Source organism: Gymnogyps californianus, unplaced genomic scaffold (genome assembly GCF_018139145.2).
Source record: "Gymnogyps californianus isolate 813 unplaced genomic scaffold, ASM1813914v2 HiC_scaffold_32, whole genome shotgun sequence".
Taxonomy (NCBI): domain Eukaryota; kingdom Metazoa; phylum Chordata; class Aves; order Accipitriformes; family Cathartidae; genus Gymnogyps; species Gymnogyps californianus.
Genome location: NW_026114202.1, coordinates 1,534,605 through 1,547,349, shown reverse-complemented (window position 1 = coordinate 1,547,349; position 12,745 = coordinate 1,534,605). Strand labels below are relative to the sequence as shown.

At 68.1% G+C, this 12,745-nt stretch overlaps 1 protein-coding gene across 1 annotated transcript in view; it reads right to left on the bottom strand.

The window, feature by feature from the left end:
• LOC127028361 (collagen alpha-1(II) chain-like) overlaps positions 1-8,592 on the bottom strand; it is a 22,277-nt gene extending 13,685 nt beyond the window's left edge. The window contains 22 exon segments of the mRNA XM_050914066.1: positions 308-363; positions 366-405; positions 1,092-1,136; positions 1,318-1,416; positions 1,503-1,556; positions 1,682-1,726; positions 1,844-1,897; positions 2,038-2,082; positions 2,724-2,777; positions 2,883-2,936; positions 3,035-3,088; positions 3,229-3,282; positions 3,387-3,440; positions 3,529-3,573; positions 3,792-3,869; positions 3,952-4,053; positions 4,173-4,226; positions 4,335-4,367; positions 4,493-4,525; positions 4,812-4,828; positions 5,667-5,867; positions 8,508-8,592. Coding sequence (XP_050770023.1) covers positions 308-363; positions 366-405; positions 1,092-1,136; positions 1,318-1,416; positions 1,503-1,556; positions 1,682-1,726; positions 1,844-1,897; positions 2,038-2,082; positions 2,724-2,777; positions 2,883-2,936; positions 3,035-3,088; positions 3,229-3,282; positions 3,387-3,440; positions 3,529-3,573; positions 3,792-3,869; positions 3,952-4,053; positions 4,173-4,226; positions 4,335-4,367; positions 4,493-4,525; positions 4,812-4,828; positions 5,667-5,867; positions 8,508-8,592 — 1,356 coding nt within the window.
• Between the last annotated feature and the right edge of the window lie 4,153 nt (positions 8,593-12,745).

The following is a 12,745-nucleotide window of genomic DNA, read 5'->3' as shown; positions in this document are numbered from 1 at the left end:
CATCCCTATCCGCATCCCTGTCCCTGTCCCCATCCCCGTCCTCGTCCCCATCCCGTCCCCATTCCCGGTGGCCCCTTTGGGGACTGGGACCGGGTGACCTGGGAGTGACCCAAGGGTGACTGGGGAAAGGACCCGCAGTGGGTTTGGGAATGGGGGCGTGGCCTGTGGCAGAATAGGCGGAGCATGTTCGAGTGGGTGGGGCAAGTTGGCAGTGGGCGGGGTGTGTTGTCAGTAGGCGGGGCCAGGTGGCAGTGGGTGGGGCCAAAGCCACGGTCCCCATCTCGGGGGGCTCTTGGGGGGTTCTTACCGTCTGTCCCTTGGGTCCCAGCGGGCCGGTGGCACCCTGGGGTCCGGGTGGGCCGCGGGGCCGGGGAAGCCTGGAGCGCCGGCGATGCCCGGGGCGCCCTGTGGGCAGCCGGCCGCCATCAGCGGGGCACGGCACGGCCCCGTGTCCCCCAACAAACATCCCCGTGTCCCCCAACAAACATCCCCGTGTCCCCAACAAACATCCCCACGTCCCCTGCGTCCTCCCGCCTCCCACAGCGGCCCCGGTGTCCCCTGCGGCCCCCAGCGTCCCACCTCTGCCAGCATCCTCACGTCCCCCAGCATCTCATGTCCCACAGTGTCCCTGCGGCCCCCGGCGACCCCATGTTCCCCAGTGTCCCCCAGCATCCCTCAGCACCCCCCATCCCCCAGCATCCCCAGTGTCCCCCCGCACCCCTCAGCGTCCCCATGTCCCACATGCATCCCCTAGCAACCCCCAGCATCCCCCGTGTCCCCCAGCATCCTCGCATCCCTCCGCATCCCCGTGTCCCCAGCGTCCCCGTGTCCCCCACCATCCCATGTTCCCCAGCATCCCCCAGTATCTCCCAGCATCCCACGTCCCCCAGCATCCCGCATCCTCCGATCCCCCAGCATCCTCCCGCATCGCCGTGTCCCCCACGACCCCCAGGGTCCCCACGCGTCCCCAAATCCCAGCTCAGCCCTTGGCAGCCCCTCCCCGCCCAGGACCAGACCCTTCCCGAGCCTCAGCCCCCCCCCCCAGGGGCTCAGGACACCCCGTCCCCGTCCCCGTCCCCAGCCATACTCACCGCTGAGCCCTTCGCGCCGGGGATGCCATCAGTCCCTGGGTTACCCTAAAAGAAGACACCGCTGAGCCTGGCTCTGCTCCCCGTGCCTCAGTTTCCCCATCGCCAGGCAGAGGATGACCCCTTCCCCCCCTGCTCGCAGGATCAGCCCCGTCCCCGTGGCTCCCAGGCCAGGGGACACGCGGGGACAAGCCACTGCGAGGGGGACACGGCGAGTGATGGCACTTACGGGGGCGCCGGCAGGGCCAGGAGAGCCGGGGGTGCCGGATTCACCGCGGGGACCCTGGGCACCCTCGGGACCTCGTGCGCCGGTGGGACCGGCTTCACCCTGGAGGGAGGAAAGACGGGGTGAAGGGGGGGCAGCCAGCGCCGTGCCTCAGTTTCCCCCACTGGGAGCAGCCCCTTCCCCCTTACCTTTGAGCCGGGGGCGCCGGGGAAGCCGGGGGCTCCGGCCGGGCCGACAGGTCCCTGGGGGCGAGAAGAGCGTGAGGGTCTGCCCAGGCTTTGGGGGGGTCCCGGGTGACACTGCTGTCCCCCACGGGGTGACACGGGGTCCGGCAGCTCAGGAAGGGGCCAAGTAGCCCTTTACTTACGGGGGGTCCAGCTGGGCCGGGGAGACCATCATTGCCACGAGCACCCTGCGGGGAGACGGCGGCGGGAGTCACGGGGGGCACCGCGGCGGGAGGGGGACCCCCTCCCGCCGGCAGCCCCCCGTCACTGGGGTGCCACTAGGGACCCGGCGGCGTCACACTCACCGCAGCGCCCGAGGGGCCGGGACGTCCTCTCTCTCCGGGCAGGCCACGGGGACCCTGGGGGGGGGGGACACGGCGGTGGGTCGGGCTCTGTGCTGCCCGGCCTGGGGCTGGGCGGGGGGGTGGGCAACACCCCCACCCACCCCACCCACCCCCCCCGTGCCTCAGTTTCCCCCTTTCCCAGCCCAAAGACTCACCATGGGGCCGGGGGAGCCGTTCTCGCCAGGGGAGCCGGATTCGCCCTGCAGGGAAGGGCAGAGAGGGTGAGCCCCGGAGCACAGCACCCTGCCCGCCCCGACGCCACGGGGACGGTCACCCCCACCAGCCCCGACGCCACGGGGATGGTCACCCCCACCAGGCCTGGTGCCACAGGGATGGTCACCCCCACCAGTCCCGACGCCACGGGGACGGTCACCCCCACCAGGTCTGGTGCCACAGGGACGGTCACCCCCACCAGCCCCGACGCCACGGGGACGGTCACCCCCACCAGGTCTGGTGCCACAGGGACGGTCACCCCCACCAGCCCCGACGCCACGGGGACGGTCACCCCCACCAGCCCCGACGCCATGGGGATGGTCACCCCACCAGCCCCGACGCCACGGGGACGGTCACCCCCACCAGGCCTGGTGCCACAGGGATGGTCACCCTCACCAGCCCTGGTGCCACGGGGATGGTCACCCCACCAGCCCCAATGCCACGGGGACGGTCACCCTCACCAGGCCTGATGCCACGGGGACGGTCACCCCACCAGCCCCGACGCCACGGGGACGGTCACCCCCACCAGGCCTGATGCCACGGGATGGTCACCCTCACCAGCCCTGATGCCACAGGGACAGTCACCCCACCAGCCCCGACACCACAGGGACGGTCACCCACCACTTACCTTGGCTCCAGGAGCTCCTGCCTCTCCTTTGGCGCCGTCCAAGCCAGGGTAGCCCTGGGGACAGAGAAATGGGAGGGGGGGGGGGGGGGTGTCACCCTCTGTGCCACTGGGTGACAGGGACACTGGGGGTGCAGGGGGGGGACACACACACACACTTACCCGGTGGCCTTTCACTCCGGGGAGACCGGGTGTCCCGGGGAAGCCACGAGCACCCTGCGAGCGAGCGGAGAGAAAGCGGGTTGGGGGCAAAGGGGGGACGCGGGGGGGGCTGCGTCCCAGGGGGGGCCGGATCCAGCCCGGCGCTGCCTTACCTGGGGGCCGGGGGGGCCACGCTCACCGGATTTGCCAGGTTTGCCGGTCTCGCCCTGCAGGGAAATGAGATGGCGGGGACGGGGGGGGGGAAATAAAATCACCCTTTGGCCTCTGGCTCGGGGCTACTGCTGCGATGAGCTGCCCGTTCTCAGCCGGGCTTTGCCGGCCAGCGCCGGCGCGGCAAAGGACTCACGTCGTCACCGGGTTTCCCAGGAGGTCCTGGTGGTCCCCGGGGACCCATCGGACCCTAAAGGGGACAGAGAGGTAGCGGGTGAGTGGGAGCTGGTGGGTGGCATGTCCCCGAACCAGGGGGATTTGGGGGGGGGGGAGGTCAAGGGGGGGGACACTCACAGCAGCGCCGGGTTCGCCGGGCTCGCCGGGGTTGCCTTGAAATCCTTGGGGACCCTGGAAAGGAGATGGTGGCATCAGCGGGGTGGCGGGGTGCCCACCCAGAGACCCCCGAGCCTGGCGGGGGCGGGGGGGGGGTACTTACGGGAGCACCGGAAGGTCCAGGGGGGCCGCGGGGTCCCATGGGGCCCTGGGGGAGAGATCACAGTGTCACGGGGGGGGGGAGGCAAGGTGGCCGCCCCCCCATCACCTGCCAAACCAGAGGGGTCCCCCCAAAATGGGGACGGTCCCCACCGTCGGTGACGTGGGGTCCCCCATGTCCCAAGATGAGACCCGATGCCGTGTCCCCTGGGGTGCGTAGGGGACTTGGGGGGGGGTCCCTGGAACCGGGGGGGGGGGGCCCCTTACCATGGGTCCCTGCATGACGCCCATCTGCGCGCCTCCAGCCTTCTCGTCGAAGCCGCCCGCCATCTGAGCTGCGAAGTTCTGCAAGGGGAAAGGGGGCTGAGCGCGCCGGCCGCCCCAAAACCTCCTCCTTTCACCCAAAAAAAACCCCCCTGATACTTACCCCACCAAGGCCAGGGGGGCCAGGAGGTCCGGGGGGGCCAGGGGGGCCAGGATTTCCAGGGGTGCCAGGTTCTCCATCCCTGCCCCGGGGGCCAGGAGCACCCTTGGGGTGGGCAGAAAAAAGGGAGTCATCCATGCGGTGAGTGTGACAGTTCTCTGCAGCACCCCACCAGTGCTGCGGGGGGGGGGGGCGTTTTGCTGGGGGTGGGGGTACACTCTCACCTTCTCCCCCTTCTCACCGCGGTCCCCTCGTTGTCCCTGCTCACCTGCCGGGCCCTGCGAGAAGCGGGGGGGGTCAGCTCTCCCCTGTGCCCCCCCCCCACATCCCCCTCAACCCCCTCCCACAAATATTCCAGCAATGCGCCCGGAGAAACGTGCTCCCACCTGCGGTCCCGGCGGCCCTCGGGGTCCTACGACCTGGGGGGGGGGGGGAACACAAGGGTGGGGTGAGATGGGTGCAGGCGGGGACCCCTTCCAGACCACCCCCGCAACAGCAGGGGCCCCCCCATTTTGGGGGTCCCCAGCGCACACCCTACACTTACATCTTTAATGTCACCGGGTTCGCCCTTCTGCCCCTGCAAGGCAAAGCATGGGGTGAGCCAAGGGGGGCACCCCCAAACCCCCCCACCCCCCCCAAATTTCCCCCCCCCCCCCCCCCAAGGTGACAAACCCCACCAAGAGGTAACGAACCCCCTCCCAGGAGGTGACAAACCCCCTTGGGAGGTGACAACCCCAGAGCCGCTTGCCCCATGCAGATGCCCAGGGGTCCTGCCTTCAACCCCCCCCACCATTTTGGGGGAAAACATCAGGAAATTGGGACCACGGCGGCGGGGGGGGGGGGGGGGCACACACCAGCCTCACCTTGGGGCCAGGTTGCCCTGTTGGAAAAACAAAGAAATAAAGAGAAATTAGTGGGGGGACGCGCTGGGGGGGGGGACACACACGAGGCGCCTCCGTCCCCAGCCCGGGGGGGGGGGTGGTGGTGATGTTCCTGGGGGGGCTGTGGGGCCAAACCGGGGGGGCACAGGAGCGCAGGGGCTCCCCCGAAGCGGGGTGGCAGTGGGGGGGGGGGGGGGGAGGGAGGGGGAGGCGAAGCGGGATTCAGCATGCGGGAGCGGGGCCACGCGGTTTTTGGGGGGGGGGGGGGGGAGCAGCTGGGGGGGTGCTCAACCCTTCCCCCCACCCCCCCACCAAGGGGGCAGGGAAGGGTTAAAAAAAGGCAACTTTGGGGGTTTTGGGGGGGGGTTTGGGGAATTGGGGTCACGGCCCTTCCCAGGGAAGGGGGGGGGGTGGGGCTGGTGCTTTTCCATCATTCCGGGTAAATTATCACAGTTTTGGGGATGGAAACACCATTTCAATGTCCCTTTGGCCGGGATGCCCAGAGCGGGTCCATGGCCACAGCGCGTGTCCCCCCCCGTCTCCGGCATCACCCCGTGCACCCCAAACCCATCCGCTTTCAATGGATTTTATACAAAACACCCCAAAACCCTCCAGGCTTTGAAGCCGGCTGCCATTTGGGGTAAAAAAAAAAAAAAAAAAAAGGGATTTTTTTTCCACCCTGGGATGATTTTTTTTTTTTTTTTACCCCACCCTGGGGGGGGCCAAGTTGCCTTTTCCCTGGGGCTTCCCATGGATGTTCCCCCCCCCCCCCCCAAGCCCATCCATGGCCGGGTAATTTATTTATTAATCGAAGGAAGGGAATAAATAAATTACAACCGCTGGGTTGGTCAGTGGGACATATGGGGCAGCACTCTCCGAAGGGGATTTCGGGACTGGGACAATCCCGCAGCTCCTCGCAGATGATCTCGTCGCAGAGGACGGTCCCCGTGTCGCACACGCAGATACGGCACGGCTCCGGCTTCCATACGTCCTTATCGCTATAGCTCTGCCCGTCCTGCAGGCAGCTGCCTGCTTCGGCTGTGGGGAGAAGGTCGGGGTGGGGGGGGGGGGGGGATACGGCAGGGAGATGGGGGATGGCATCACCCCCGGGGAGAGGGTTGAGGGTGGCAGGGGACCGCAGTCACCCATGATGGAGGTGGTGGCACTGCCACCATAATCCATTATGGGGTGACCCCCCCCCCCAAACCCCCTCTAGTTTGGGGGGGGAGGAGGAGGAGGAGGAGCAAGGCCCCCTTGGGGGTCCTGGAGCAGCAGGGTGGTGGCTTAGCGAGGGGTTTCCAGCCTGAAGCAGAGGGGTCCCCCCCCCTCCTCCCCAGGACCCCGATGGCACTCGGTGTCTCCCTGTCTTGGGGGCACTCAGTGTGTCCCCACAGCCCCCGCACCTCCGGTGGGACATAGGCAGCTTCTCCGGTGTCCCCAGGGTCTCTGGGGGGGGGGGGGCCCTGGTGTCCCCAGGCTGCACCCCAGAGGTGCCCCAGGGTCCCTGGGATGTGTCCCAGTATCCCCAGGAGGTACCCCAGGGTTCCCAGGAGCGCCCAGGTGTCCCCAGGCTGAACCCCAGTGTCCGTAAGAGGTGCCCCAGTGTCCCCAGGCTGCGCCCCAGGGTCTCCAGAGGTGCCCCAGGGTCCCTGGGATGTGTCCTGGTGTCCCCAGAAGGTACCCCAGGGTGGCCAGGAGGTGTCCCAGGCTGTTCCCCGCTATCCCAGGGTGTACCCCACGTCCCTGGGCTCTTCCCTGCTATCCCAGGGTGTACCCCATGTCCCCAGAAGGTACCCCAGGGTGGCCAGGAGGTGTCCCAGTGTCCCCAGGCTGCACCCCAGGGTCCCCAGGAGGTGCCTGAGGGTCCCCAGGAGGTGCCCCGGTGTCCCTGGGATGTGCCCTGGTGTCCCCAGGGACCTTGGGATGTGCTGCGGTGGCCTCAGGAGGTGTCCCCAGGGTCCCCGGAACGTGCCCCGTGGTCCCTGGGATGTGACCCAGGACCCCCAGGAGATGCCCTGGTGCCCCCAGGGTCCCTGGGATGTTCCCTGGTGTCCCCAGGGTCCCCAGGCCAGTCCCCAGGGTCCCCGGGATGTGCCCCAGCACCCCCAGGACGTACCCCAGGGCTGGACCTCAGTGTCCCCAGGCTGGACCCCCTGTCCCCAGCTGCACCCTGTGTCCCTGACCAGACCCCATGTCCCCAGGCTGGACCCCCTGTCCCCAGCTGCACCCTGTGTCCCCAACTGGACCCCATGTCTCAGGCTGGACCCTGCTGTCCCCAGGCTGCCTCCCATGTCCCTGAGCTCTTCCCCGCTATCCCAGGGTGTACCCCATGTCCCCAGGCTGTCCCCCACTGTCCCCCAGCAGTACCCCAGTGTCCCTGCTGCACCCCTGCCCCAGCCCGTCTCCTACACCCCAGGCTGTCCCCCACTGTCCCCACACTGTAACCTGCTGTCCCCAAGCTGCACCCCACTGTCTCATCTGTACCCCATGATCCTAATGCTGTCCCCCACCATCCCAGGCTGTCCCCCCATGTCCCAGGCTGTCCCCTTAGTGTCCCACACTGCCCCTCTCCATCCCAGTCTGTCCTACCCACTATCCTTAAACTTTCCCCATCCATCCCACACCCCTCTATCCCATGCTGGCCCCCAGTGTCCCCACAGTGTCCCCCACTCTCCTTGTCCTGTCTCCCAGTGTCCCACACTGTCTCCCAGTGTTCCTACACTGGCCCCCAGTGTCCCCACAGTGTCCCCCACTCTCCTTGTCCTGTCTCCCAGTGTCCCACGCTGTCTCCCAGTGTTCCTACGCTGGCCCCCAGTGTCCCCACAGTGTCCCCCACTCTCCTTGTCCTGTCTCCCAGTGTCCCACGCTGTCTCCCAGTGTTCCTACGCTGGCCCCCAGTGTCCCCCCAGTGTCCCCCACTCTCCTTGTCCTGTCTCCCAGTGTCCCACACTGTCTCCCAGTGTTCCTACGCTGGCCCCCAGTGTCCTCACAGTGTCCCCCACTCTCCTTGTCCTGTCTCCCAGTGTCCCACGCTGTCTCCCAGTGTTCCTACACTGGCCCCCACTCTCCTTGTGCTGTCCCCCGGTGTCCCCATGCTGTCCCCCACTCTCCTTGTGCTGTCCCCCAGTGTTCCTACACTGTCCCCCACTCTCCTTGTGCTGTCCCCCAGTGTCGCACGCTGTCCCTCCCCGTCCCACGCTGTCCCCCAGTGTCCCTCCCCATCCCACGCTGTCCCCCCTTACTACCCTGAAACTTTCCCTATCCATCCCACACTATCCTCCCTCTATCCCACGCCGTCCCCCAGTGTCCCACGCTGTCCCCCAGTGTCCCACGCTGTCCCCCAGTGGCATCCCCCCCCATCCCACGCTGTCCCCCCCACTACCCTGAAACTTTCCCCCTCCATCCCACGCTGTTCCCCACTCTCCTTGTGCTGTCCCCCTCCATCCCACGCTGTCCCCCTCTGTGCCACGCTGTCCCCCGTGTCCCACGCTGTCCCCCCCCTCCGTGTCTCCCTCCGACCCTCTCCCCACCGCCCCCCGCTCCCCCATTTCCCTGCGAACAACCCCCCCAGCCACCCACCCCCCACCCAGCACCCACCACCCCCCTCCATCCCGGAGCTCCGTTCCCCGGGGGGTCGTGGATCGGGACGGCGGGGGGGGGGGTGGTGTCGGTACTCACGGAGGTCTCGGTCCTGCGCGGCGACGGCGGCGAGGAGGAGGATGGCGAGGAGGGCGGCGAGGCGGAGCGGGCGGCGGCCGGGCATGGCGAGGTGGCGGCGCCCCTCACCGTGCGTCGGGCCGAGCAGTGCCCGCGCCGCCCCGCCGCCGCGTATATGTCCCGGCGCGGCCCCCCGGGCCGTGTAACCCGAGCCGGGCCGGCCCCCCCGGCCCTCCTCCGGGACGGCACCGGCGGCCAGGGAGGGAGGGAACGGGGAGGGAGGGGACGGGGATGTGTGTGTGACCCCCCCCTCCCCAACACCCCCCCCCCCCCCTCCGCCGCGGGACGGCCCCCAGCCCGGAGCTGCGAAGGTCGGGGTGCGACCGGGGGTGGGGGGGTGAGGACCCCCCCCCCCCATCACATCCCGGGGGTCCCGGATCCATCCCTTCCATCCCAGGGGTCCTGGGAAGACTGAGACACCCCCCCCCCCCCCCATCTCATCCCATCCCGGGGGTCCCAGAGGGGTGAGACACCCCGCCACCCCCACCCCCCCCATTCCTTCACATCTGGGGAGTCCCGGGGGGCTGAGAGTCCCCCCTCCATCCTGGGGGACACGGGGGGGCTGAATCCCCCCTACTGGGGGTCCCTGGGGGCTGAGACACCCCCCCCCCCCATCCTGGAGGTCCTGGGAAGACTGGGACCCCCCCATTCCATCCCACACTGGGGGTCCCAGGGGGCTGAGCCCCCCCCCCCCTCCACCCTGGGGACCCCAGGGAGCTGATACCCCCCCATCCCATGCTGGGGGTGCTGGGGAGACTGAGACCCCCCCATCCCGGGGGGCCTAGGGGGACTGAGGCCCCCATCCTATCCCAGGGGTCCTGGAGAGGTTGAACCCCCCCCACACACGCGCACAGGGGTGCCAAACCCCTCGGGGGGACTTGGCCCCCCCCAGTCCCTGCCCCAATTCCCTCTCCCCATCCTGGGCCCCCCCCAGTCCCTGCCCCAATTCCCGTTCCCCATCCTGGGCCCCCCCAGTCCCTGTTCCAGCCCCTACCCAGCTCCCTCCCCACAGCCCCCCCCATCTCTGCCCTGACACACCCCCCCCCAATCCTTTTGCCCCCCCATTTCGGCTTGATTCATAGCAGAAAGAGGGGGTTCAAGGCGGGAACACAGGATACCCCCCCCAGCGCAGTGTAGCCCCCCCCCATCATTCCTCTGCCTGGAACTGGGCCCAGGACCATCATGCCCCCCCAAAACAGGGGATGGGGGGGGGGCAGGACCCAGCCTGACCCCTTCCAAGCCCCCTTCCCCCCACCCACCCTAAGGAAGGGGCTCAGGAGGATGGGGGGGGGGTCCCTGCACCCCGAGGCGGGGGGGGGGGGGCGCAGTAGGGGCTTTACAGTGGGGGGGGGGGGGGGCGGGGGGGGGGGGGCACACATTTCCCAGCCCAGGGCCAAGCTCTGAAGTGGGGGGCTCGGCCCCCCCCTGCCACGTGCGCACCCCGGCTCTGCCTGGCCCCCACGCAAACAGCCTCCCCCCGCCGGTGACATGCGGGGTCTGGAGCAAATGGGGGGGGGGGGGGAACATCCCACCCCTGGGCCACCCCCCAAACTGGGAGGGTGCTGGGCACGGTCAGGTGATGGTGGGGGCCTGCCCCGGTGTTTAAAAGGACTTTGGGGCTCCCCCCAGCAGCTCCAGGCTGCCGAGCCCAGGCCCTGCTGGACCCCCCCACCGTGCCCCCCACCCAGCAGCTGAAAGGGGGTCCCCAACAAGGGGGTGCCCACCCACCTCCCTTCCACCCACCCGTCACAAATACCCCGGGAAAATAAAGGGGGGGGGGGGGGCTTTGGGGGTAGGTTTGATGTTGGGGTTCACAGATCTGGGGGTCAATGCTTGGGGAGGGGGGTGGGCTCCATCCTGCCCGGGGCTGGGGCTGTGAGGGGGGCTGGGGGTGGGCACGGGGTGGTGGGTGCTGCCCCTTGGTCTCCTGGGTGGGAAGGAGTGGGATGGGGAAGGACAGGACCGGGGAAGGATGAAACCAGGGAGGGATGGAGCTGGGAGGGATGGAGGCTGGGACCGATGGGATCAGGGAAGGATGGAGCTGGGGAAGGACAGGACCAGGTCAGGATGGAGCTGGGCAGGGACAGAGATGGATGGATGGATGGATGGATGGATGGATGGATGGACGGACGGATGGATGGACGGACGGATGAAGACAGGGCGGGATGGAGCTGGGGTTGGTCAGTGCTGGAGGGTCGGCACGCAGCCATCGGTGAGCCAGCCCCTCGCTCTGCAGCCATGGGGCATCTCTGCTGCAGCTGACACCCCCCCCCCCCCCCATTCCTCCCCATCCCCCCATTCCCCCCCCAAATCCTCCCCAGCCCCCCCAAATCCTCCCCAGCCCCCCAGAGCCTCTCCAGCCTTCCCGCTGCCCCGGAGTCTCCCAGGAGGCCACTGCGGACAAAGCCCGTGTGTTACCGGTGCTGCCGCGGGGCACCGGCAAACTCAGCCAAAAATAACTCCCCGGGCTGTTGCTGGGATGGCGGCAGCTCCGGCTGAACCCCCCCCCCCCCCAAAGTGAGCGAATCGGCCCCCCCCAAATCTGCTTTTCACCCCTCTTCCACCTCTGCACCCCCAAAATGCTCCGCAGGTGATGGGTATTTGCGGGGTGCGCTCCTGTTCCGCTTCCATGAGTGTCCCCCCCCCGTGCCTCAGTTTCCCCAGCTGGTAAAGGGGAGCAAAGCCCGTTCGCTGCTGCATCTTGGGGAGGGGGGAATTGGGGGGGGGCGAATTGGGGGGGGGCAGACTGGGGGGGTCCCACCGCCGAGCAGGTGGAGGAGCCCGTGCTCGGCCCTTGGCGGCGGCCAGCTCTGGCTGGGGATCACACCCAGGAGCGGGGCCAGGACCTGGCTCCAGCCACCGCTTTCCACTGGAAAACGGGGCTGGGAGTAAATAACGATGCGATGGCTGGTCCCCCCCCCGCCATGCCCCCCCTCCCCCGGTCCCCTCCCTGCTTTTCGGGGGGCCACCGCTGTCACCGGCAGCTCTCCGGTGCGGCAGAGCCCCGTGGAGGAGCGGATGGAGCATCCCCCTGCGCCCCGACTTGGGGAGCACGGGGTGAGGGGGGGGCACAGTCCTCGACGTCTCTGTTACCCCCCCCCCCCAAAAAAAAAAGTGCTCGAAGGGGCCGGGGCTCTGCGCGGTTCCCACCGTCACCGGCAGCCACCGGATCTCCCGGCACGGGCGGGCGTCGAGGCATCGCCCGGCTGGGGCAGGCGGCCCAAAATTAGGATTTTTTTAACCCAAACCTCATTGCGTAGCCATGACCCCCCCACCCCCCCCACCCCCCAAAAAAAAACCCCTGCAACCCCATCCTTTTGCTTTTTGTCCCCCCCTTTTCCAAATCCCATCCCCGGGCGCTTTCCCGGTTTTCCCTCGTTTCGGGCTCTGGAAAGGCGATCAGGGAATCGCAGGGAAACATCCAAATCAGCTCAGGAATTTGTCGTGGCGGGAGTGGAAGGAATGAGAGCGCCCGGCCTTAACTCTGCCCGCCCCGGGGGCTCTGCCGCCACCGTCACCATCGTCACCGTCACCATCGTCACCGTCACCATCATCACCGTCACGCATCGCCACCGGCATCGCCACCGCAAGGCCCAGGATGCCGTCGGATGGGGTTGTCCCTACCCTGATGCTGCTACCCGAAAAGGATGTCCCCACCCAGGGGTTTGTCCCCACCCTGATGCCACCCACCTGGGTGAATGTCCCTCACCTTGATGGTGGGTGCTGGGGACGCTGTCACCGCCCTGATGTCACCAGCCAGGATGTTCTTCTCAGCCTGATGCCACCACCCTGCCTTGATGCCACCAGGCAGGGGGACTGTCCCTACCCTGATGCCACCAGCCAGATTGTCCCCACCTTGATGCACCAGCCAGAGATTGTCCCTACCCTGATGCCACCAGCCAGGACATTGTCCCCATCCACTCTCCCTATCCAGGGGGATTGTCCCCACCTTGATGCCACCAGTAAGGGCAAATGTCCCCACCTTGATGCCACCGGCTAAGGGACTGTCTATACCTGATGCCACCATCCAGAGCAAGTGTCCCCACCATGATGCCACCAGCCGTGGGGACTGTCCCCACCATGATGTCACCATGCAGGGCGAGTGTCCCCACCCTGATGCCACCATCCAGGAGCATCATCCGTCCCCATTCCACCGGCATCACTCGGATTTGGGACCGAACTATTTCCAGGTGAACGAA